Source organism: Tinamus guttatus, unplaced genomic scaffold, assembly GCF_059628265.1.
Source record: "Tinamus guttatus ecotype Peru unplaced genomic scaffold, ASM5962826v1 Tinamus_guttatus_pri_ptg000020l, whole genome shotgun sequence".
Taxonomy (NCBI): domain Eukaryota; kingdom Metazoa; phylum Chordata; class Aves; order Tinamiformes; family Tinamidae; genus Tinamus; species Tinamus guttatus.
This window is the reverse complement of record NW_028288554.1, coordinates 304,945-327,473: the sequence shown is the minus strand read 5'-3', so window position 1 is coordinate 327,473 and position 22,529 is coordinate 304,945. Positions and strand designations below refer to the sequence as shown.

General features: G+C 39.4%; 1 protein-coding gene across 1 annotated transcript in view; it reads right to left on the bottom strand.

The window, feature by feature from the left end:
- Positions 1–3,940: 3,940 nt before the first annotated feature.
- Positions 3,941–22,529, bottom strand: part of LOC104564843 (zinc finger SWIM domain-containing protein 6) — a 176,352-nt gene continuing 157,763 nt past the window's right edge. The window contains exons 8-14 of the mRNA XM_088524391.1: positions 21,942–22,088; positions 20,047–20,307; positions 16,744–16,879; positions 11,057–11,214; positions 10,371–10,534; positions 7,288–7,369; positions 3,941–4,809 (exon numbers count right to left, since the gene is read on the bottom strand). Coding sequence (XP_088380517.1) covers positions 3,947–4,809; positions 7,288–7,369; positions 10,371–10,534; positions 11,057–11,214; positions 16,744–16,879; positions 20,047–20,307; positions 21,942–22,088 — 1,811 coding nt within the window. The 3' untranslated portion in view covers positions 3,941–3,946. The remainder of the gene's footprint in view (positions 4,810–7,287; positions 7,370–10,370; positions 10,535–11,056; positions 11,215–16,743; positions 16,880–20,046; positions 20,308–21,941; positions 22,089–22,529) is intronic.

Here is a 22,529-nt window from a genome sequence, read left to right as displayed (position 1 = left end):
CAAGCCCGGCCGAGTGGCCGGCTTCAACAGGTTTCTGGGGCAGGCTGCCTGTGAACCGGGCTGGGCAGCTGCATCCGTGCTCCTTATCGCTCAGCCTAGGCAGGCAAACATTTTTTCTCAAGGTCTGGCCACTGCTTCCCATGGGAGATTGTTATGACTCTACAGATCACAGAAATTTTATCTCCAATATAACACATTTGCTAGAGACATTGACCCAATGTATGTTGGTCCATGAAGACTTTGAAAATGGTGCGAACTGCACTGTGCAGTGTCATTGAGGACACATAAAAGACTTAGTCATAGAAACAAGCCAAACTTCCATCAGTTCTGGAGAAAAAGCAGGCCATCATGCTCATTAAAAGCAAGGGGCAACCATCAGGACTCTGATTCAAAGCCTTGTTCTTAAAATAGGTTTCAGTGCAATATGAACTATCATCATAGGGTGCTACATGTAAGATTTGTAAAAAGAAGGCAAATCCTATTATAGTATACGGTCTCCCTCCTGTTCCTTATTGCCTGTAGTAGGTCACTCATCTAGGAGAATGTCACCAAGGTAAAACAGTGAGGACTGAATGCTTGGAAAGGATAGAAGTTGCAGAGGCTGCAGAACCTTAGCAGTACCAGGTCATGACAACTCATCCTTTAGCTGGGCTTAGAAATGGTTCACGTTCATTATACCACAAGTTGCACAAAGGCTCAGACCTCCTCCTTAATCTTGTGGTGACACAAACCTCCCTTTCTGAAATCAGGGCTATGCTGGCACTGCTGACAGCTGCTTGCTAAGGGCTGAAGGCTAAGTCTCCTTTCAGCTGACCAGACTAAAAAATGAAAGTGAAGGTGTTGAAATCACATGGTCAACTAGGCATCACGTAACGTTCCTTAGAGGACAAAGTTCCTCAGGACACAGGAGAGCTCCTCTACAATTTTCAGCCATGCCATATCCCAGTATTCACTGAAGGCTGGAAAAATTGTCACAATTCCTATAGAACAAAAGCTCCAAAAAAGCAGAAATGTTGGGTGTCAGCAGGCCAGCAATAACTCCAGGCCAGGTGGACTGGGCTGCACAGTTCGGAATACACAGAATACTTTAAAAAGCCGAAGAACTGCAGGAACAATCCTTATATACATTTGCGGAGCATCTCGACTCCCATCTACACCTAATCAATCCATCCAGTGACAGCAGCGCACCCACACGCTCTGCTGTGCGCCAGGGTGTATTGGAGATGGAAATTTCTGTGATCCGTAGAGCCATAACAATCTCCTGTGAGAAGAAGAGGCCAGACCTTGGGAAAGAAGATGTTTGCCTGCCTAGGCTGAGCGATAAGGAGCAGGGATGCAGCTGCTCAGCCCGGTTCACAGGCAGCCCCCTCCAGAAACCTGCTGAAGCCGGCCACTCGGCCGGGCTTGTAGCCAGCTTAACCGCAGACGTCCTCCAAACTAGCTTTGGAGACCAAACACCCGGAAATGAGGAAGAAGAGGAGGAAGGCAGGACCCTCAAATTGAGGGCTGGGACCCCCGACTGGCATGCGCGCCTGCGCACCCAAGGGGGAGAGTTGCACAACTAGAGGCGGAGTTTGTCTGCCCCCGGGCTGCCTCCTTGGTCGTACTGACCCTACGTGCCAGGATGCACCGGGCATAGAGGGGACAGTGCAGTGAGAGCCGCGGGGGGGAGAAGAAACTCCTGACTTTGAGGCCTACGCTGTCTCTGCGGGAGCCGGTCAGCAAATCTCTCTGGTCTGCCAGCTCGAGAGGATGTTCGGGTCCAGATCGGCAGGTATCACCTCGTGAGTAATTATCCATACTTTGCTGCTTTAATGTGCTTTCACCTGAATAAATGCTTGATGTAGTCACCTCATTCTGCATGATTATTGCTGAATCCCGAGCCCATCCGGAACACAGGGCAGTAGGTCAAGGCTTACAATTCATTGTACTGACCAGGCACCTTCAGCCACAAGCAGAAATTTGGTCCTTCCTCTGAAGTGCTGGGTCTTCCTTTATCTTTGGCATAGGAGTGGCACCATTGTGAACAATGTCAGTCCTCAGCAGATTTGTGAGAAAACAAACAAACAAACAAACAACGACAACAAAAAATACAACATTTCTTTCCTGGTCTTGGTGGTCACATTATTCACTATCATAACACACAAAGTGTAAAGCTGCGTATTTAAGGTCTGTGAAATATCCGTGCACAATTCCATTTCAGTAACAGACACCATAAAGGAGGCAGAATCAACTTTCAAAAAACTAATTTTAATCAAAACAAAAAAATTATTGATCATTAACAAGTTTATAAAACAGTGATTTAGTTACATAAATAAATTGATATCAGTGTATCAAATCTTAATTACTTTCAACTTCATGAGCATGTTTACATGGGTGATGAAGTACAACCTTTTTATCTATTATAATAAATAAAATGGAGAGCATGAAATAGTTTTTCTAAACAAAAATACCTACAAACATACCTCTAGCATGTTCTCTAATGAAGGGACACTGGACAACTTTTGCACCAAAACATAAAAACTGCTTTAAAAAGCACAAGGATACAGAACCATCAGCTAAAGACACTATACTGTAACCAAAGTTGGTATTTAATAATATAATGAACAGTTTGGTAGTTAGATCTCCAGTTTGGTTATTTTAAAGCATTAAGACAAGGCAAGATAGAAGGCTGCTTTTGTTTGAGTAATTCTAGAGAAAATAAAATATATTAAGAAAAAACAAGCTGAAAAGTAGAACAGTCATACCTACACAACTTTCTGTCCTGCACAAAGTCAAAATACCTATGCAGAATATATATATATGTTATTTATGCACAAAGGTTAGCTTATTATTAGCTCACTGCAAAGGCATAATGTATCATGCCAATCATTTTGGAAAAAAATTTGTGTTTTGTGTCAAAAAGGATATTTCTTTAAGTTTTCTAGGCTAGGAGGCACAAACCCCGATTCTGGCATACTGTATTCTTAATGCTAAGGCTTGCTGCTCTGGCTGTGTATTTTTTTGTTGTCCCTCTTTACTATAGTGCCTATTACAAGCATGTGTGTATACATATATATGTATACACAGGTTGTATAAATATATATATATATATATAAAATTTCCCCCAATAGGTATCAGTCCAACCATGCAATCCAAAAGGTGGCTCTGCATAGATGTCCAGCATATAGTTTGCCACCTGAGCCAACCCTGAAGCAAGGCGCACTTTAGTCCTTCTGATAGGTTATCTTTATTGTTTAAAACCAAGCTACTGCAGCTTCAAGTATTTTGCATTACATAGTTTTTTTTTATAAATTAATGTTATATTTTTCAATATTCAGACATATACTATAATATATATACAGTACAATAAATGCTCTCATTCTTTTTTATTTTTTTGATAAATCCCTGAGAATGTATGTTGACAGTTGCTAAGTTTCCACATGCACAAGCGTTGTGTGCCATGCTTCTGGATGAACAGCACTGCAAAGCCACGTGGTCAGCCTTTTAACTATTAGTATTTCATTTGTTGGTTTGTTTAAATATGCTGAAATGTAAGGATGAGTTACAAAGGAGTAAAGCTGAATCCATTCGAGGTACTTATCACAGGATGGAGGTGTTTTGTTTGTTTTTTAAAGCCATTGCAATATATGTTTGTTTTTTGAGGCTGTGTACATATACAGAAAGGAGAGCAATGTGGGCTTTTGCCACTTGACAACATATACTCAGTGTAAACCAAACCTTTTTCAACCTCTCTCTCATACAAAACAGGAAAAAAAAATGGAAAAAAAAATTAAACACACGAACTTTCACAACATGACAGTTTAGTTTGCAAACTCAATATAACTATACACATATAATACCAGTGTGGCTGTTTCTTTAAGTTAAAAAGGATACAAAGGCAGGCTCAAGTAAAAACAAACCACCCCTCCAGACCCCCACCCACCCCTCCATTCACACATTTTTGTCAACCAAACCGCTCACGAACCAACATCATCAGTTTCTTTTTGCCTTTGTAGATTTGTTTTAGGTTGTCAACGAACTGTGTAAACTGGATGTGTCCATCGTGAGCCATTAAGAAGGTCTCTCGGGCCTTGCTGAGGAACTCTATAAACTCGCTATAGTGTCGCGGGCTGATGTGAGTGAGACGCGAGTGAGTTGTGTTAATGTAGGCTCCAATTGTGGCGTCTAAGAGGTGCCTTAAAGGCGCTTTGTCCAGTGACATGAGCTTACCAGAGTTCCTCCTTCCGTGAAGTCCCACCATGCCAGGAGTGGTCAAAGTACACCTACGCAAAATGTCTGACAGTACTGTTGCACATTTGACACTTTTGACCACCAGAGGTATTACAGCTGCTAGTTCATTCTTCCCAAGGGAGTGGCTGAGCGCGCAGGCCCAGAGAACGTCGTTAATGGCAGGGTGCGTGTCCTGATTGTAACTCAGGTTGAGATGCGTCATGGCCAAAGTGGCCAGCTTGTAGGCCCGCATGGGATAACCACGGTGCTCCATGTATCGTGCTATAGTGAAAAGCTGCGAGTAGCTCATGCCAGTTGTAGCAGCATCGAGAATGATTTGGTAAGCGGTCTCAAAAGCTATGTGATCCTTTTCACATAAGGTCAGTGCAGAGAGGGCACAGTTTTGAGGATCCTTCATGGCACACTGTAGAGCAAGCGTCCTTGCACTGCCAGCCAGCTTCTCCTGCTGATGGCAGTCCAGATGCAGACGGACAATGGTGCTGTTGGACATCACTGTTGTAGCAACAATACTAGTGGCTTCTGTTGGAGTGAAAAGTGTAAACCAGCTTTGCATGATGCTCTCCAGTGCATAAACACCTGAGAGAGTGAGAGAAAGGATTAGCCACAACTGATAACACCCAGCAGATCAAGATGTTCAGCAAGAGAGCTGAACAAAGTCTAAGAGGTTGGCAGTACCACAAAGGGGCAGCTACCCCATCAGGAAAGGTTAAAGCAGATAACGTGTCTGGAAAAGGCTATGAAAATACAGGCCACTGTGCAATCTCTACAGCAATTGCGGAGACACCAAGAACAGTAACAACAACAACAAAGTCTGCAAGAATCTGCTTTAGTCTTCTGCTTTGATAACTGAGTTGTTTTACCTTTTATTTAAGATAATTTTGATAATGAGTTCGGACCCATTTGGGTGGAGTTACAGTGCTCAAAAATTCGGCATCTCATCACATTACTCAAAACCAGCCCTCACATTTAACATTTAAAAAAGGCGATTTTTTTTTCCCCATGTGCATCTCAAAGTACAGCACATGCACAAAAGAGCATTAAAGCACTCTAAATGACTCAATAAAACATTATGCCATTTAATAATAAGCATACCTTAAAAAAGGGGGGGGACAAAAAGCTTCAACCCCCCTGCCTCCCCACATACCCACTGCCCAAACAGGGTTTTCAGATAGGTCTTGCACTAAATTGATATGCATCTGAACACCAAGCTCCTTCTTAGGGAAATATGCTAAGCAATATACACTACTGGCTTATATTTGAAACGTGGAATTTTCCTTGGCATCACCTTATTGTTGATGTGTGTGTGTGCGCGCGTGCACGCACACACACGTGTGTCTGCACAGCAGGGGGAGGAAGGGGGAAAGGGTGATGGATGGATTCCATAAATTGCAGCTTATAGGCAACTAGAGTGCCTGGTTATTTCTAGAAGTAGTTTACACACATCTGTGAGCCCACCTAAACCACACCCTGAGGTCCTCATTTTCTCTGTAGGACTCTTGATGCTTCCTGTGCACCCCTTCACTCATGTTCAAAAATCCAGCATGGCCAGAGAACACCAGGTCTTCATTTTAATAAACAGATTTCTTGCTTTACCAACTTGATTAAGTCTCAAGAGTACTTTGCATGACATTATAGGTTCTTTATGGGGTACTTCTATTAGAATATGTAAACTAATTTGAAGCAGAATTAAAACCTGCATTTTATTTGCCAAAATGCAACTGCAAAAAATAACACCCAGGCACTAATATCTATAAGATAGCCTCAGCAATAATTATCTTAGAAAAGATATAAAAGCAATAAAACAAGAGCATTGCTTGAAAATTTGCAGACAAACCACTTTCTGGCTGAGGGCATACTAAGGCAAGCTATATTTTCCCAAGCTACAGACAACATTAATTTCCCAGTTAAGTACAAAGCAAAGGATAAAATGATCCAGAGAATAAGCACCAGCAATTTTCTGAAGTTTTGAAACTCAAGAACCATCACTGAGACACAATCCAACTCAAATGGATGAAAGAGAAAGGAATAAATGCAGAGAAGCATGTTTTCCAGAAATACCTCTAGTGACAATTAAACTTGCTCCCTTGTCATGGTACTTTCATTGTCCTCATTACCACAGCTGCTGAATGGTTAGTTACACAGTTTTTAATGCCCTTCACTTTCAGATATTCCATCCTCATCTTGCAAGGTAGAAATTGGAGTACACAACCTGAAGGTCTCCTCACCAGGACACGCAGGACATCTGTTCATTTCTGCACTGCCAGAGGATGCCCTGCTAAATGCACTATCCTCCCACTGCTGTCCTCTAAGCATGAGCCTAGATTCTGCTCCCACCTTATTCTTCTTCCCTGGGGGGCTTAATGACGGGTACATTAGCATTTGGTCTGCATTCCAGTGGCCGAGGAGCGGCCTACACAATGTCATGGCCACATCGCAAAGATGAACTACATTCTATGTCTGGATTTACCCTATGACTTAAAAAAAAAAAATGGGACTGCCTGCCACACGCCCCATGAGATCCTGTCTCCAGCACCAGTGCTGGCAACTCAGACATTCTCTGCACTTTGTTTAGTCGCGTTCTGGTTCCTCCTACTCCGAGCAGCACAGAGCTGACCCAACAGCTGTCACACCTGTACCTGAGCCTGGGCAAGCAAAGTTGTAGAACATGCCTTTTCTCTGCTGCAAGATCAACCTAGACCCCATAGGGAGTGGAGAGGGGAAGTTTGGGATATCCCACATCACAGAGTCATGTGAAAGCATAACAGCACTCCTCCCATCTTACTGAGGTCATGCTCATCCCCTACCTTGTGAGGGAAAAATAAGTAACACCGTGTTGCTCAACTAAGTCTCACCTGACCTGTGCTTATTTTATCATATGCTTAAGAAAATCTTATGTCATTACCATAATTGTCTTTTAATTGAAGGAATTTTACAACATTTTTACAACAGAAAGCATATGATACTTGCAAGTCTGGGCATTGATAAACAAGATCAAATTCTTTATGATTAGCTGATGAAAGGACAGGAGTTCTTGAGCAGTATCCCAGAACATACCTACTTCTGTTGCACATGTCACCAACCACCTCACCATTTCTCGCCGCCGCCAGTTCAGCGTTGACAGTGTCATCCGCATCACCTATTAAAACAATACAAAATACAAATCAAGCCAATAATTGAAAAACCAAGGCAAGATACAATAGGGTTTCAAGTTATTCCAATACAGTGAAACTCCAAATGGCAGTCTCTTGCTGTCTCCATTCTGTCAACTCTTTTTAGCTGACATGTCAAAAATTTGAAAAATACGGCTCAGTTATCTTAGAAGAGCACAGAGAGACTAATTCCAATTGCAAATCTTTCAAGACCAGAGGAGAGACTTTTTTTTTCTCCAGAAACAAAACAAAACACAGAACAAACCCATCAAACCAACCCAATAGCCAACTATTCAAACTAAATTATATTGTGACTCCTCCCTCCATGAATTGTAGTCTCTGAAGTGGAAATGTGTCCATTCATGTTGAGCAAACCCGTTCACTTTTTCCCCACATCTGTAGATCTTTTCATTGACTTCAGCAATACAGACAGCAGCTACTGTGTACTGTGATTTAACTGGCTGTTTATTCTGCAAAGATATGCATACACACTTCTAGATATACCCAGATATTACTCAAAAGCCCATAGCAATAGTTTCTCTCATTTGAACAAAGACTCTATGTAAAGAAGTCCTATCTTAAGACTAGAACAGGATTTATTTTTAAGCTTTGATTATAATGCTCATTTTATATCACTTACAGTTGCTACCTGTTATTTCTCAAAATGTGAACAAACAACAAGCACATGGTTTTCAGTATCTGAAACTGCATGGAAATCTTGGTTCAGCTAACTGAACAGACCCCATAGACACCTCAATGAAATAAGCAAGTGGTTTTCCCCTCACAATATCAGTGATCACACTACACGTTACTATTTGGTCATTACTACAGGTCAGTCACAGAGCTCTCTCAGATGTTCTATCCATATCAAACTCATAAAATGCATTCATGAAACACCTTGGAGTTACCAGCACTTGTAAGAGGGTTCTTACCCCCAATCCCTTTCCAATCCTAAGGCGACTTCAAAGTGACCTGTAGCCCTCTTTGTTATCCTAGTTATCCCTGTTGCCTCATTTAGGCATAAGCTGTAGATATAGTAATTGAGAAGACTAAACAACTGCTGAGGAGTATGAGTGCACAGAGGATCTTTGAGAAGTCTTATTATAGGCAAATGTCAGGGATTGCACACTGGCCTCCTTGGGGAGTTTGATAAGTGGTTGTTCTCCACTCAAAATATCAGGACAAGAAATCCATTGGTCTTCTTGGCTTCAGAGATTATGATATCATTCCTACTAATCAGTAATCGAAGTACCAGACCAGGAAGAGAATTTCAAAAGAAAGCAACTGGTTTCTAAGGAGCAACCCTACACCTTTTAAATTATGGAAATACGTCTAAGGCAGAACATGGAATCAGTTTTTTCTTGAAGCCCTTCTGGAAGCAAAACAGGCATCCTCCGGTTAAAATGCTCTGGAGCATAACTGACTCACTCTATCCTTTGATAGAGACTTGAGGAGTCTAGGCATGCAAATCTAGAAGGCTAACACTCTTGCAGGATCCAAGATGAATTTTTTAGCTTCACCTAAGAGGGAATGAATGCAAGAGAATGTACAAAAAGGTTATGGACTGATAAAGATTGAATTCTGCTACTGATGGTGGAAGGAAACAGAAAAAAAAACATTTTTTTGTGTAAATAATGACTTCTCTGGAAGTCATCGTTGATGTTTTTCCTCCCTGTAGTGGTTGCAAAACAATGATCTGTCACAAAAGCCTTCAGCAAACATAGTGGCTATACTAGCTTGAGAGCAAAGAGCATCACCAAACCTGGTTTCAAGAAATTTCATGACTCAAACTGTTCAGTCTTTTGCACGGTACTATATATTCTTTGATTTCATTAAATTGTGAAAAACTGAGCATACTAAAAAAGAGGCCTTTCCTGATGATAAAAAAAAAACACCTCTAATGATTTAATACAAAGCATGTATTGACATCTGGACCAAGAAGGAAGTGAATTTATAGCATAACCGTGCAGGCAAAGAACTGACCTATCCAAAACCCATGCTGTCAAGTGAATAGAACTTCTGAATAGGTCAGTAAGTCTGAAAATGCAGACACAGACACATCCCTGTGAATTATGCAGCTTATCTGAAAGTTAAGTTCTCCCCCACAGAGAATAATCTGTCTTTGTTGTGCTGAATTTTTAAAAATATTTTCTTGTCTAAAAGAACAGGAGATCTCACAATGCAAGAACAGCAACAGACAACTAACCAATGCAAAACCTCTGAATCATGCACATTGGAATGAGATTTTTTTAAAATACGCTTTCAGGAAAAGGACACTCCAAGATTCATCAATGTAAGGCAATATTACTCCAGGTATCTAAAACTTAGCTATCTCCTATTAGCTTGTAACTAAGAGGCTTAAAACTCATCTGAAGTTCTTGCACACTTCAAGCAGTCTGATGCAGATGACCATCCCACAGCCTGTAGAGTGTATGATTTGATTCTCCTCTGATGAAGGAAGAGGGGGCTACTGCTAACAGTCTCCTTTAGAAACAGGACATTATGGTTGACCTTGACTTTCTTTAGTAATTCAGCAAGCACCTTCCAAATTTTGACTGGGGAATGGGGAGGGAAGGCAAGGCAAGGAAGTTAAGAGGGAAAAATAGAAGGGAAGGCTAAGAAACCCCCTCCAGGACCTGAAAATGATCTGGTGCATTTCTGCTTATTCACTTTTCTGGCATACAAAGTAATTTTGCTCCCTAGCCCCCCCTGAATACACTGAGGGCATTTGCAATGTTCTTCTGTGAGCACCAAGCAGGCCAATGCCCTGCTGCCAGCAGCTCGCAGGCCTGCCTCCCCAGCAGGGCTGAGGTGCCCTCACTCTGTTCACCAGCCAGCTGCACTGAAGTCAACACCAGCAAACAGAGTCTAAACGCTCCAGACACAGCCCAAGCACGTACGGTCCTCAGTGATTTCAAAAGAGCTGACCCACCAAGGCAGAGTCAAATTCCTGTCTTCTATTATAGCAATAATGAGCAAGGGAAATACCTGAAGGCCCAACTCCAGAGAAACTTTCAGAAGAGTGATGTCTGGCAAGCTGTCCATGAGTGTTGCTATTTTAAATGCATCCTGGGCAAGCTTGAAGATGTGTGATGAGGAGTGGATATTTTTCTGGATGGATTCTAACACTGTTTCCAGCCTCTGAACATCACCTGCAAGGTGTAAACAGATTCACCAAAGCGGTACAACCTTCCGAAACATCCAGAGATACATTAAAACAGCCTATCAGTACTACAGCAATAGCATGGTGTTTCAGTTACGCACATTTTGTTTTTATAAATCCTCTGTAATTAAATCATATATGAACAAAAGGCATAAGACAGCACAAATTGCACTAGAGCCTGGTGGTGCTAGTTCAGTACATGCCAGAAAGTCATCTTGATTTCTGAATTCTGGAAGTGATTTGCCCTGGGTCTCAGAGTCTACACCACATCAGAAGAACAAAGAGCTGTCTCACCAGCCTCAGATCAAGCCCATCTGGCTTTCACCCAGCTAAATTAACTACTTCGCTAGGAAATTAAGTGACAGGCTTAAGTCAGCTCAGTTTGTTGTTGCTATTTCACCCTACTGTCAGACTACAATTTGGATTCCTCAACGCAGGCTTTAAAATCTGTTTGCTCTATGCAATATTAAAAACATACATTTAGTTGAGTATGTAACTGACAGCACTGTACCTTTGGCTGCTGTTAGCATGGTTGATGCCAGCTCACACTGCTGGGATTCGATGTGACTTAGGGTGAACCAGCGGGGATACCGGTTTGGAACAACTGATGCAATGTGGTGTGGGCGGGACATGTCTCCTGATGGAGCTGTAGATTCCAATACTAGCAAACTGAAAAAAAAAGGAAGAAACTCTCTTCAATCATCATTACATTTGGTTACCCATGAGTAAAACTAAAGCTGCAAAAATACTTTAAAAAATAAAAAAGAAACAGGCCTTTTTTTGGTACAAAAAGAGATATTGCACAATTAATACTTTTGGGGAGAAGCTTAAAATTCCATTATCCAAACTTGACTATAGAAGTGGGCAGCTATACGAATTGACCGGACAATTAAGTTATTCATTAGCCAAGGCAGCAAAGACTTTCTCATAATCTATAGTGCTATTGCCTTTTTGTTGTTGTTGTTTCAGCTTTGAATCACAACCCTTCCAGGGAAGTGGAGAAGTTCTCATTCATACTCAGAACATGTAAATATTTTCCAATATTACTCCATATGCAAGTGCAACTTTCTTCACTTGAAAATTATGTAGCAAAAGAAAGTGGGCAGGATTATTCAACAAGCTGTTTGGATTTTGACTTTGCAATAAATTCAGACACAAAAAAGTACATTTTAATTCTGCAAATATGAACTACTTTCAAAGTCCTTAAATTCTAGCCTTCCAAATATTATAATGTAATATAATCCAATGTTAAGGTCCCAAACAACATTGACAGGAAATTTCCTTTAAAGTTACTTTTCAGACTCTAATCCTGACACATGAATTTCTCTGAATATGCTCCAATCTAAAATAGTCTTACGCACAGAGCATAATTCATATGTAGAAAACTCAAAATCACTGTGTATGTTTTTGACAACTACAACTACAGTAGAATTGATGGTCCATAGCAGAAACTCATCTAATGGCCCCACTTCCACCCAAAGGCAGTACATAAGATAAATGCTAACACAAAAACTAAGAGTGGCTGAAGAAAAAATGTTTTATTCAAAACAATAAAGCTTAGGTTCAGGATATGAAAGGTCAACAAGACGTCAGATGATAGACAATGTCCTGAAGCAAAACCTTTCTAATGGTTGCTTTCTCGATTAGCATTAATATCTTAGCTTCCTGGGCAGTCACAAGGGTCTGACAAGTTATAGCAAAAAAGGGAAAGACTGTTACCTGTTAGTGTGCTCCTACGCTGAACAGTCTCCAATGATTCACTCCTGTAACTTGCTGACTGTTCCCTGCCTGAGAGACTCCTTTTTCTTATTATCAGATAATATCTGAAGTCTGAAAGTGTGTGAGCTTGCCTGTGTGCTGAGTTCCAGTCAATGCCCTCCATAATCAGTGGAAATTCTCCCAACTACTGCTCAACAACTAGCAGGTACCCCCAAATGGAACACACATCCCTATTTCTTCAGACACCAAGGAGATGCTGTAAAAGGTCACATGCAGAATAGCAACAGTAACGTGATCCTATCTCAAGATACGTCTACAACACCATTCATGTGGACACAACTCAGGCTAGGTCTAAAGTAACTAGCTCAAATCTAGTGCAAGTGAACCACAGATACGTTTGAATTTTCCGAAGTTTTCTGAAGACCATTCTGACCCTCTCAGCTGAGCCGGCTATAATATCACCAGGAGCAGAGCTGACTTACTTTTACAGGAGCTGCAGGTAAAGGTATATCTTCAGAACAGATATACTGTAATTTTGTTTCAGTCTAGGTGTATTCAATATAACTCCCTTACAGTTATCACATCAAATGCTCTCACATGCCTGCACTCTATCTCAAAAGTCCATGTGAGCAAACTTGATGCAGTTGTATTGCTTTATGGATGCACTGGCTTTGAACTTCTAAAATCTGATTGTGATCCAGGCTTCTGTTTCTACCAGTTTTCATATCCAAGTGACTTCTTGCCAGAAATAATCTAGGAGGACAAAGGAAGCTGGATCTATTTGTCAGTAATATTGAAAATACTGAATAATATAAAAAAATCTATTTCATTGTGATGCTTTGTAACAGTATTTTTCTTATGGAATAAGCTAATTTAAATATATTGTACTATTTTTTTCACTTAAATAAATACCTAAGTTCCTTAAGTAACTGGAATGCATAAGGTTTTTTTCACAGCAAGAATGGAGACCTTTAAGACAGTTTTAAGATGCAAAAGAAAGTCCATCAGTTTTGGGTAGGTTCCTGAAGCATACAAGCATATCCTTAGGAATTTGCAGAGAAATGTCATTTTGAACATAAGCTCAGGAATCTAGCAGGTATATATAAATATAACACACCTTGTAAATAACCATCAGCAGGTTGTGCTAACATTTTCTGAAGCATATGATGCACAGTAATATGAAAAAAACTCAAGTCAACTAACTTCACTTTTGATTTGTATTAAAAGTCAAATCAGTTCCCTAGTACCACAAAGAAACCTCTTTAGCTTTACGTAGGTAAAAATAAAATACATATAAATTCTTCAGTTTATATTTTCCAAGCACAGAGAGAAAGAAAAAAAAGTATTAGTAAATGGCTTTAATAAGCAGAGCAAAAGGGATTATTAGTTTATGAGTAACACTAAATATACAAAGAACATGAAAGGAAGAGGCTGTTTTGGGGAAATCTTTTGTCAGTTTGAATTCCACTGCCAGCTTCTATGTTCCTTTGCTGTGAAAAGAAATGCTGTTGTGAATTGGTGGCTTTCATGTAATTTTGGCAAGATTTGGGAGCATCAGAACAAGCACAGGTGCAGGAGATTTAGCATTCTTCACTTTCTTTTTCTTTGAAACATCAGTTATTTAGCCAGGATTTAGCAAAGCTACCTCATGATTAAACATTGTCATTAAAGACTGGCTTGTAAAGTCCAGATGAAATTCAGGTTTAACATCAGATCAGTCAAACTAAGCCAAATATTCAAGTTCAGATTCCAAGTGAGCAGTCAACTAGGTCTCAGCAGATCCACATTCTCCAAACCTCCACTCCGTATGTTTCAGTGCTGCAAGTAGACAGCTCTAGATAGAAGTGACCACCAAGGATTGCACACACTGTCCTTTTTGACCTGAGGTGTATGAAAGGCAGTAGGGTCTCAGCTTCCGCAGACATCATACTGAATTTTCCACACTCAAAAATCAACTCCAAAAAATGAAGTAGCAGATTTTATTGCAGAGAGACAAAAAAATCTGAGCTGACCTCTCTCATATTTAGAACAACTTCCATACGTTAAGAGCAGCTAGCTATGACATGGTCCTGGGAAGTTAACTTTTTTGAAATATGTTGAAGGAAGGAAGGAAGGAAGGAAGATGCTGTATTCCTAAAAGCAAGTAGCTGTGCAAAAAGATAGATGTATGAAACTTCCAGTGAAGGTTTTCATCCATGCCATGGCTATTTCCTTCCTGTCAGGGAGGAAGAGCTAAGCCAATTTTATTCTTATGAACAGTCCCACCTCACAACCATCAGACAGATATTCAGTCTTCATGTTTGTTTTCTTCTTTCCCACTCAAAGCAACATTAAATTAGCTTCTTATTTGTTTATATCAGAAGTTATTTTTTTCTCTCCCTTCCTTTGAACCACTGAGCTCTCTTAGGCGTCAATGGAAAGTATAATCTTCTTTAAGGGAATTTTTGAGCAGCGCTGAGACATGGATTAGCAAGTGCCCGCATTGGCCATCACTGCAATTCAAGGTAGCAAGTCCTCATATCTGAAGAGTGCCAAATACCAAACTGTAGAGACTGATCACTGTCTAGAGATTAAGTCTCATCTGCTTTACAAAGTGATGGCAAAAGAGGCTAAGGGGAACAGCGCCCATTATACTGGTGTCTCCTGTGATTCTACCAGATAGAACAGATGTCTCCTCCTGATTCTGGTCTGTTTGAGAATTAACTTCCGAGGATGAGATGGCATCTTCATGCCAAAAGACGGCTGGAACTCCCCAAGACTAACCGGAGATTTCATCATCTTGAATCTTTCAATAACTTTTTTTTTTTTTTTTAATATTTGTTTTGCCAGAAAATTTGTTTTCCATTACGATTTGTTTCTGGGGAAATCCCAAGTCTTTGTTGGAGAGGAATAGCATATTGCTCTCACCTTCACTGAGGCATTCAGTACACTGTGTGGAACTGGTGAGGGATGTCTACTCCAGCTCTTCAGCATGGTTTAGCATCTTAGTCTCCATACACACATAATCTCACACATAAAAAATGGATCTGTCATTTTTTTTAAATGCACATTTTGTATAATCTTGCTGGTCTGATATGACTAGGGTTATAGATACATTTACTTGTACTTAAGTGGCTTAGTCAAATTTCTGATCTTACATACGAATGTTGTCACAGTTCATCAATAATGCAGTTATTTCTTCTTAATCTAATGACTAAATTGACGATCATAAGCAGCAAGTATACAAGTATACTCTCCACACTTCTAGACGTCTTCTCTAACATCTATTACTGGGCATTCATCACGACAATTACCAGGCTAAAGAGACCTTTGGCTTGACCTGCTAATAGCTATGCTTTGTAAGCATGCCCTCCATTTTAGTCCTTTGAATATAAAACTATTTCTCCTTCTGTTTTGCTTTCTGGAGAGACTATGCATCTACAAATCACCAGGATATAACCTGTCTGATTAATATGCATGTAATTTAAATAGCACTTATGTGGATAGTATGTTCTTCAACCATAGTACAATCACTCTTGATAACGATGACCTGGGAAAACTCAACACTTGTTTTTATTCTGGAACTTGATATGCTCCTAGTAATCAGTTGTGGCTCTTCTTTGTCAACCACCATTTACTCCAAGTTCTTGACAGCAACCTAATCTAAGGCAATCCATTTGGGATTAGTTACTTCCCAGCACGGTGTACAGACAGCATGGATTTACCATTTATCATTTAAGCTACTGAAACTTCCTTCAGAAGGACTTTCTTAGTCACCATTAACAATTCAGCCTTCCCTGAGTTAAAGTCAGCACTCACTGATCTCTCCCTGAGAAGCTACTTTCTCCCAACTACCAAAGACAAATGAGATGTCAGACATTTTGTTGTCATATGATATATTCCATTTAGAATCCAGTGTTGCCCTAGAACTGTGCAAGACTGCTTAGTGATGAAGGACACAAAAAATTTACTGGTTCAGACCACACGATATGGTGTGGTCTACTATCTAGAATTAATTTATAAAGGATGTTGGTGGAACAAAGAGTCCTGCAGAACAGGCTATGTATGCAGCAGGAGATCCTGAGACCTGACATCTCCATCTATAAAGAAGAGTCGTGCTGCTGGTGAGATACCTCTTTCCTCATTTGCCCACTGTTACTACCACACACACACACACACACACGAGAGAACACGTGTGCTAAAGCTGTTGTTATTCAACACAAAGTTGCATTCCCCAAGAGTGCAGTCCTGGAAGAAAGGATTTAGAACAAGAGTTCTGTTTTACAATAGGAAATAAACACTTGTACATTTATAAATGATTATACTGTACTTACTACACACTTCAGTTGCTTGTATAGATGACAGAACCAAAGTAACTTTTCCTTAATTGGAACAATGCTTCTTTTCGAACAAGACCCAATTTGATTTCCATACCCTCTCCCAACATTTTCTTTTTTTTTTTTTTTTTTTGCTCTTCCCATACAAGCTGTGAATACGTACCGCATGGCTCTCAGTGCAGATTTGTATGCCAATTCAGCATCATGAGGTAGGAGAGAGGTGAAGAGATACTTGGCAAATGTGTGCATTGGAACACTCTCTCGATGGATGACTTCGCCTAAACCACTATAGGGTCCAGCTGTGTAAAAGAGAGAATGACAATCTTTACAGAGTGTTAACCCCCCCAAACTTCTAGACCTTTAAAAACACTGACTATGCCTTGGAATTGTAATTGGTACTCAGAGACTGCTGCACAAGAGTTAAAACTATATTGGTATTTTGGGGGAAATGCTTACATTTATTACATGCCGTATATTCTTTGAGACAAGGAAACAGACTGCAAACTGCACAGTAGCAAGCGCACGACCAGTGCAAATACAAATGGCTGAATGGTTTTAGTGCTCCATGGGGCTTATTCAACAAGTTTATGGTATGCAAAAGTGGAAGGTGATAATTCCTGCTTTGCCTCTGCACAGTTATATTGTATGCATAAATCCCTGTGAGCTGTCCAGTGGTGCATGAATACTTGATCACAACTCTGCCAGAAAGTGTTTACACTGGGAAAGCACATATCTTCAATAGCAATTATGTAACCAATCACTACTGCAGCACCTAATTCCTATAAATTTAATCTGATCTTAGGCATTTAAATAATTCTGTGCCTCGGTCCCCAGAGAGGACTGGATCAGATCTTGTGCTGAAGCTAGTTTTGTTAGTCTCTCACAGCCACAGTCTTGGAATTTATATTTGCTCTTGAGAAAGCCCATTGTATACCCATAGTTGGGGCTGCAGATTCTGGCTCACACTCAGTGCAGTCAGTGCACTACTTCAACTTCCTAACAGTAATTGTAGGACTAGCAAGGGATGAGATGATTTTTAAAAGAAGTAAAACCAGCTATTGCCTTATTGAATTCTAAACTTCATGATGCCTGTGAATCGCATTTTCATATTTTTCCTGAAACCTTAGGGTTGTTGTTCCTGTTAATAGGAGAATTGTGTCATGAAGTTTTTTTTTATGTCAGCGGTTAGAGGTTGAGGCATTAAATGTTGCAAGATGCAGGATAAGAATCTTAAACTAAGTCTTATAGGATAATTATTGCACAGATAGCAGTCAGGAGTTACAAAATTTACTACCAGAGGAGAATTTTCTCTTCTAGAGATTTCAGCCCACCACACTTGGTTAGATGAATGACTGTGTGAGCACACCACTCCTTCACTGCAGTCATATGGGCCTTTTGAATGGGCTCCAGCGGTGATTCAGACTGATGTGCACAACCCTACACTGGAGCAGATGAGAACTCACACAGCTCAATCAGCCACTTCTGCTGCACAGGTTGAGGAACTTCATGAGAGGCGGTAACAACTTAAGACCAGCACTGTATTTTCAGCAATATTATTCTTACTGGTGTCATAGCACAACATATAAAGATAAAAATCTCAACTCTACACGTGGATATCTCTGAAGACTGGGGCAGATTACAAAAGAAATGTCACTGAAGATTTTAAAGTGTCTCATAGTCACTGGAAATGAAGTTCAAAGCCATTCAAAATCATCTCACACGGCTTCAATGAAGGAAGTCATTTCATATATGTTTGCCAATTGGAGGTCCAGTTAAGAGAGGTAAGTTAGGACATGAATAATGCATGACAAAGCATCTATATGAAAATATGTTCCATCCTTAACATAGTCAAGCAAAAATTAAAACAGAGCAGTTCTTGCAACACAGTCTATTTTCTGCTTTCTCACACATTCAAATGGTAGCTACACACAGTACGCATTAATCTATATTAACAGTCTAGAAATCAGCTTAATATTGGATTAAGCTTTCTTTATTACATCTACAGGTCTTTAACTATAAAAATACAATTGATATGGTTAGGATCTTAAATCGCTGCATAGTTTTTCCTCCATGGGAGCTGACAGTTTCTGTCTAACCTGGAGTAAACCCAAACTACTGCAGGAAAGCCAGATTTCCTAGCACGCAGTAAAACAATACTTGAACCCATCACATGTTTCTCACTACTGCAATTTCCTAGGCAGTTACTTGAGCAGATTCCCTGCTATGATCACTCATTTACTACTCTTGGCAATCATGAAAAGCGTATCAGTGATCAAAATATTGAACTGGAAGTATCAGGGAACACTTGAGATAAACCTTGCTTTTCCCTTATGAAACATCCTTGACAGTAAATAAATGTAGTAGATTGATTCAATAAATCGTAGGATATGGTAGTTGGTAATAGCTGAATCCAGAGAGTAGCTGCCCTTATCCAAAGGCCATAAAACAGCAGCAGACCTGCACCATAATGGAAACTCTCACTGTGCTGCAGCTTCTCCGTAGTTTCAAACAGCACCATCCGTAGAACCCAAAGTCTTTAAGGATCTGAGCAATAATAGACTTAAAGCTGAGAGGCTTCACCAACATATGGCATCATTTCTAATAAAGAAGTTTTAAAAGACACATTTCTTACAGAAAGCAATCAAAAATTCTTTGACCTGTATAACAGTGTTCAAAAACCAATAGAGCATCATTGCATTCTCCACTGTCCCTTGAGCAAGCAATCAAAAACTTGGACCATGCCTTGGACTATTTGACTGCTTTGAAGTATTTTCTTCCATTTAAAAAACAAAAAATAGAAAGAGAACTTCAGAACCCTCTGAAGAGGAGATTCAAGTACTACATATTAAGACCTTTTTAAAGCTAAGGCAAAACATGCATTTTTTTCCACTAATCTTACAGAAATCCATTATGATGATTCCAAAACATGAATTGCTTTCCTCAACCAAAATTTAGTCACCAAATCAGGACCCAAACCTCGATATTTCACCACGTACTTAGATTTTCTTGTATGATACACTTTTTTTTTGATTCCTACAATAAAAAAGTTGCTGTTTTTCTGTACCATCAATTGTAAATTTAGTTGAGATAAAAATCTTTATCTTTTACAAAGTTGTCCGTCCCTTTCCAGACTAAAAGCAAATTAAGAATTTAGCGACCTGAGAATTATTGATGATAATCAATGACTTTATTATCTAATTGTGGGCCTGTCCTAATTGTATAATTAGGACACTGAGTTGATGACAAGCATCAAATCTAAAGAACGAAATGCAATAAAGATTAAAATTAATGGCCTTTAGTAAATGCCTTATCTCTACAGCCATGTGATACTTGAAGTGTATTGACTGGGAAGAAAATTTTGCTGGAAAAACAACTTATTTTGAAGTCATCTTGCAGAGGAAGGGTTCTGTGGGGTTTTGTAATTGAACACAGTTTAAAGAAGCAGTTAGCATCTATATTGAGCTACCTTCTAATAAGAAGACTGCTTGTTTTCGAAAAATCTTCACCAGAGTATCATCCAATTCAATTTCCTGTATCTTAGAAATGAGCTGCTCCTCATTTCGACAAACCTTCTCTTGTGCATACAAGCCATCTGGCATTATTCTTTGCTGTCCCAGCCCTATCAATGCTACTTCCACAGCCAGCGTTAAATAAGATTCCCCTTCTTCTAAGAACTTATGCGCAGGCAGGTGCTGGTACTCCAGAGATTTGCATTGCCCCATGTTCTCTGTAAAGAGTGACACAAAAAGAATAACACATCAAAAAATGCCTCTAATCCATAATCTGTCTATAATCCCACATTTACAAATGCTTCCTTTGTCAGTATTCTCTTTTTAAATAATATAATTAACTATATAAATCTGAAAAATCCAATGATCCAGTGTAAACTACCCAATTGAATTCTACAAGGAAGAAATATACAAAATAATTTTAAAAAAATCACACAGAATCACACAGAATGGTTGAGGTTGGAAGGGACCTGTAGAGATCATCTAGTTCAATCTCCCTGCTCAAGCAGGGACACCAAAATAAAAGCTTTCATAATTAAGAAGCATCATTTAGAGAAAGGCAGTTTTGTTAGTTCTATGTTAATGAGGCCAAATTTTAAAAATCCATTTCATTTTTTTTTCTCCACTCATTTCTGTATGTACGTAAAGCCTCAATGTGGCATAAAGTGGAAAGGGATGGTTGCTCATACATCTGCACATATTTTCTCTGGAGTTATTAGGATTGTACAAATACAGTATGCCTTGGAACTTCATGACTTTTAAGCATGTCAGAGCTCTGTTAAGGTTTTTTTTTTTTAATGTTACAGGTATATTTATGATAAACATGTATGTTTCTAAGTGTTATTTACAATAAAAGTCTTTTAGTAAAGATTACTTGCAAATTCCATACAGATCAAGACATAAATTGTTTTAAGGAATACTATTACTTCGGTTGACATTTTATAGATCTATCACATGACAAAACTTTATTCCAACCTCTAGCAGTTTACAGTCTAATTTGGGAACAAAAGAGTTGTTATGGACAGATGTAAGGAAATGGGCAAGTGCAGCAAACGAGAAGGCATCCTGCATTCGGTAAATTGTGTGTGCAGAGGGAGGTTACTTTTCAACAAACACTATTTTATTTTCATGCATTTTTTCCTAATTGCAAGCAATCTGATTTCTGATACTTTATTTAAACGCTCGTCCAGAAGTGGTGGAGATGAAAAGTAGAAGCTTAGTAAAGAAAATCTAATTGAAGGAAACCTAACCAAATAAAATGAAATTGGAGGAAAAGCCTAAAGAGAGTGGGATACTTATTTAGAAGAGCTGTAGGGAGATGGCTGAATCCTGTTTCTGTCCACACAGGAGGCAATAAAACTACTGCAGAGATGGAAAGAGATGGAGGATGAGGTATGAATCAGTTAGGCTCCTGGGAGGCAAATACTGAAATTAAAATGGGCATACACATTCTACATCATGTCCTAATTCTGAAGCACTCCCTTCCAATTCATATTCTTTAAAGACCAAATAGATCATCTACTTTAAATATTTTCTGTAATTTCTAAGAAAGGTAACAGAGTAATGCACGTGGCAAGAGTGGCTGCCACAAAGTTTATTTGGTTTTATTTCAAGTGTGCAATAGAGAATTTTCTTCAAGAATCAATTAGTGGTGATTTTGGAAGTGTTTTCATGTAATTTAAAACAAAACTTTACTTCAAACACTTTCTGTCCCTCGTGCTTCCTTAGGGAGTGAGAATTTGAGTTCCTAAGCTCCGAAAACACTGTTTTCAAAGTTAATTCTGAACGGAAAAGTAAAATGTCCTCGGTTACTCAAGACCTATGCGAGACATCCCCCTTGACACAGCCTTACCCATGAAGTCTGCAAATCTATGGAAGCTCTCACCATCAACTCGGCATGCTTCCATCAGGCTACTGAAGAGGGTGCCAATCGGGTCCAAGGGGTGTCCCACCCAACCTTCAAGGTTCGTTATTGAGGTTATTCCTTTGTGCAGAAGTTCTGTATTTGGAAAAAAGGAGGGGGCATCAGAGGAGAGAGTGAATTTCAGCCATTCAAAACAATATAAAAGTAAAACATTAAAATGCTTTCAGTATAACATTTCAAGTATTCTCAGTAGCCTCTGCTTAGAAGGAGAAAACAATATGTTTTAGGTTAAATACACTGCCCTTTGTGATTATGTTAAAAACAAAACAAAAGAATGAAAGCCAGACATCATTTAAGCACTATCAAAGTCCACTATGGGTCAAAAATTTCAACTGCAAAGTCACCTTTTACTAGATGCTACTAAGATTTCTGAAAAAATCTACTAAAAAATTATTTTATATTTTTGTAAAACTCTACCACTATCTCCTCACTCAAAAATTACAGTACCATTTATACATTTTCAGTGAATCTGATGGTCCTGAGAGAAATAAATGAAAATACTTTAAAATATGTTTT